Source organism: Fonticula alba (assembly GCF_000388065.1).
Source record: "Fonticula alba strain ATCC 38817 unplaced genomic scaffold supercont2.3, whole genome shotgun sequence".
Lineage (NCBI taxonomy): Eukaryota > Rotosphaerida > Fonticulaceae > Fonticula > Fonticula alba.
This window is the reverse complement of record NW_009242973.1, coordinates 1,181,413-1,183,834: the sequence shown is the minus strand read 5'-3', so window position 1 is coordinate 1,183,834 and position 2,422 is coordinate 1,181,413. Positions and strand designations below refer to the sequence as shown.

General features: G+C 67.8%; 1 protein-coding gene across 1 annotated transcript in view; it reads left to right on the top strand.

Annotated features, from left to right (window-relative positions):
* Positions 1–23: 23 nt before the first annotated feature.
* The window catches only part of H696_02045 (hypothetical protein), a 3,208-nt gene continuing 809 nt past the window's right edge, over positions 24–2,422 (top strand). The window contains exons 1-6 of the mRNA XM_009495946.1: positions 24–232; positions 426–549; positions 725–810; positions 1,104–1,545; positions 1,753–1,884; positions 2,039–2,380. Of these exons, the coding sequence (XP_009494221.1) occupies positions 91–232; positions 426–549; positions 725–810; positions 1,104–1,545; positions 1,753–1,884; positions 2,039–2,380 (1,268 nt within the window). The 5' untranslated portion in view covers positions 24–90. The remainder of the gene's footprint in view (positions 233–425; positions 550–724; positions 811–1,103; positions 1,546–1,752; positions 1,885–2,038; positions 2,381–2,422) is intronic.

Sequence of the window (2,422 nt, the reverse complement as noted above, 5' to 3'; positions counted from 1 at the left end):
CCCCCCCCCCCCCCCCCCCCCCCCCCGCCCCGCCCCCGGCCTTCTCTCTGCGTCTCCCTCTCACCGTGACCCGTGGCACGCCTACTCCCGATGTCGACCGATGCTGCGCCCCCGCCCCCGGCCTCTTTCGCCGAGCTCGGCGTGAAGCCCTGGCTCCAGGCCGCCCTTGCCGGGGTGGGCATTAGTGCCCCCACTCCCGTGCAGGCTGCCTCCATCCCGGCCATTCTGAAGGGTGCGCCCTTGCCTTATGCGGGCTTTCTCCTCCCCCCCCTGTCCCTCGCCGGTCTCTCGTCCGATTCTCTCTCTCTCTCTCTCTCCCTCCCTCCCCCCGCCCCCCCTCCCCCCCCCGCTTTTCTGGAGCTTTGTTGGTTGACCCCCTGTCGCCTTTGCGTCGCCCCCTCTTTCTCGGCCTTTGTTCGAAACAGGCCGCGATTGCGTTGCCAGCGCGCCCACCGGTTCCGGTAAGACGGCCGCCTTCGCGCTGCCCATCCTGCAGACCCTTTCCGAGGACCCGTACGGCGTGTATGCTCTGGTTCTGACCCCCACCCGGTGCGCCCTGGCGGTGTCCGGCCCTCGGCTCCTGCCGTTTCCTGCTGCCCCCTCTTTGGCACCTCCGTCCGCCCACGGGCGTCCTGTCTTTGGCTCTTTCATTCTTTCTCCCCCCCCCCTCTCTCTCTCTCTCTCACACACACACACACACATACATGCAATCATGCCCCCATAGTGAGCTGGCTCACCAAATCACCGAGCAGTTCGCTGTCTTCGGCAAGACCATCGGTCTTCGCTGCGAGACGGTGGTCGGCGGTGTCGGTGCGTTCACCGCGGCTCTCCTCCTGCCCGGTTGATCCCTCAACCTGATAAACTGATCCGCCCTCTCCGCCCCCCCGCCCGAGCGCCATGTATACGGAAAATGCCCGCCCAAAGTGCAACATCACCCCGGGCGTCGGCCTTGGGGCGGCGGCGGCAATCTGCCCACCAGCGGCTCCTTATCCCGGGCCGCAGCGCGGCCAGGCCCGCCCAAACACATGCGACCTCCCGGATCTTTCTCCTTTCCCCCCCCCCCCCCCCTCACCCTCCCATCCACACCCTCTCCACCCGCGCAGATATGCTTTATCAGACCAAGGCCATTGCTCAGCGCCCGCACGTCATTGTGGCCACTCCGGGGCGGCTGGCGGACGTGCTGCGCAGCGCGCCGGATGCCTTCGGCCCGACCGGCCTGCGCAAGGTCCGATACCTGGTGCTGGATGAGGTGGACGCGCTGTTGGCGCCGGACGGCCCGGGGTCCCTGAATGGCGGCTTCACCGGCAGTGACACGGCCACCATCATTGGCGCCCTCGGCCCGCGTGTCAATGCCCTGGGCCAGGCCCGCCGGCAGACGCTCCTCTTCTCGGCCACCATGACCGGGGCCGCCATTGAGGCGGTCCTCTCGGCGGCCAGTGACACGGCCGAGGCCGGGTCCCGCATGTCGGACCTGGCCCAGTCCATGATCAAGGCCTTCGGCGGGCCCCTTGTGGCGGACCCCTTCCTGCATCAGAGCACCATCGAGTACGCGCGCCATCCTCCTTCCTTTCCTCGCTCCATCCCTCGCTCTCGGCCCCCTTCCCCCCCCCCCCCTGCGCTTCCTGGCGCCTGCCCTTTGCCCGCCCAGCTGTGCGCCCAGCTCACCCTTTCCCCATTCCCCGCCCTCCTCCCGCCCGCCCTCTCTCTCTCTCTCTCTCTCTCTCTCTCTCTCTGCCTATCTCGCTCGATCAGGCACATTGTCCCACCCGGCCTGGACCAGCGTTATGTCTTCATCCCGTCCACCGTGAAGGACGCCTACCTGTACCACATTGTGGCCTGCGTGCTGAAGGGGAAATCGGTGCTCATTTTCGTCGGTCGCCGCCGGTGCGTCTCGCCCGCCTGTCCCCTCCTCCTGCCCCTTCCTTCCTGGCGCGATTGGTGTTTCTTTTCCCCTTGCGCCCGGTCTGTCCCCTAATATGCCTCTCTCCCCCCCCCCTCCTCCTCCCGATGGACCGTGGCTCTTGCCCTGCTGTGGCAGTACGGCCGAGAAGCTTCGACTGATGCTGGGCCAGCTGTTCGCCGAGCCGCCGGCCCACTTGGTCCCCTCGTCGGCCCGGCTGAAGGGCCCGGCCGCGGCCGCCAGCCGGAAGCGCAATCTCCGGGAGGCCACCTCCAAGGGGGCCCTCAAGAAGAGCGCTTCGCTGAACTACGCTGTTGGTGATGAGGATGCCGACACGCAGGCCACCGGGTCCGATGACTTCACCGAGTCCCCGCCGGCTTGCCTGCACTCGGCCATGTCGCAGCGCGAGCGTCTGGTGGCGCTCAACCGCTTCCGGTCGAAGCAGGCCCGCGTGCTGATTTGCACCGATGTGGCCAGTCGGTGCGTGCCTGCCCATTCCCTTGCACGCACCCCTTCCCCCCC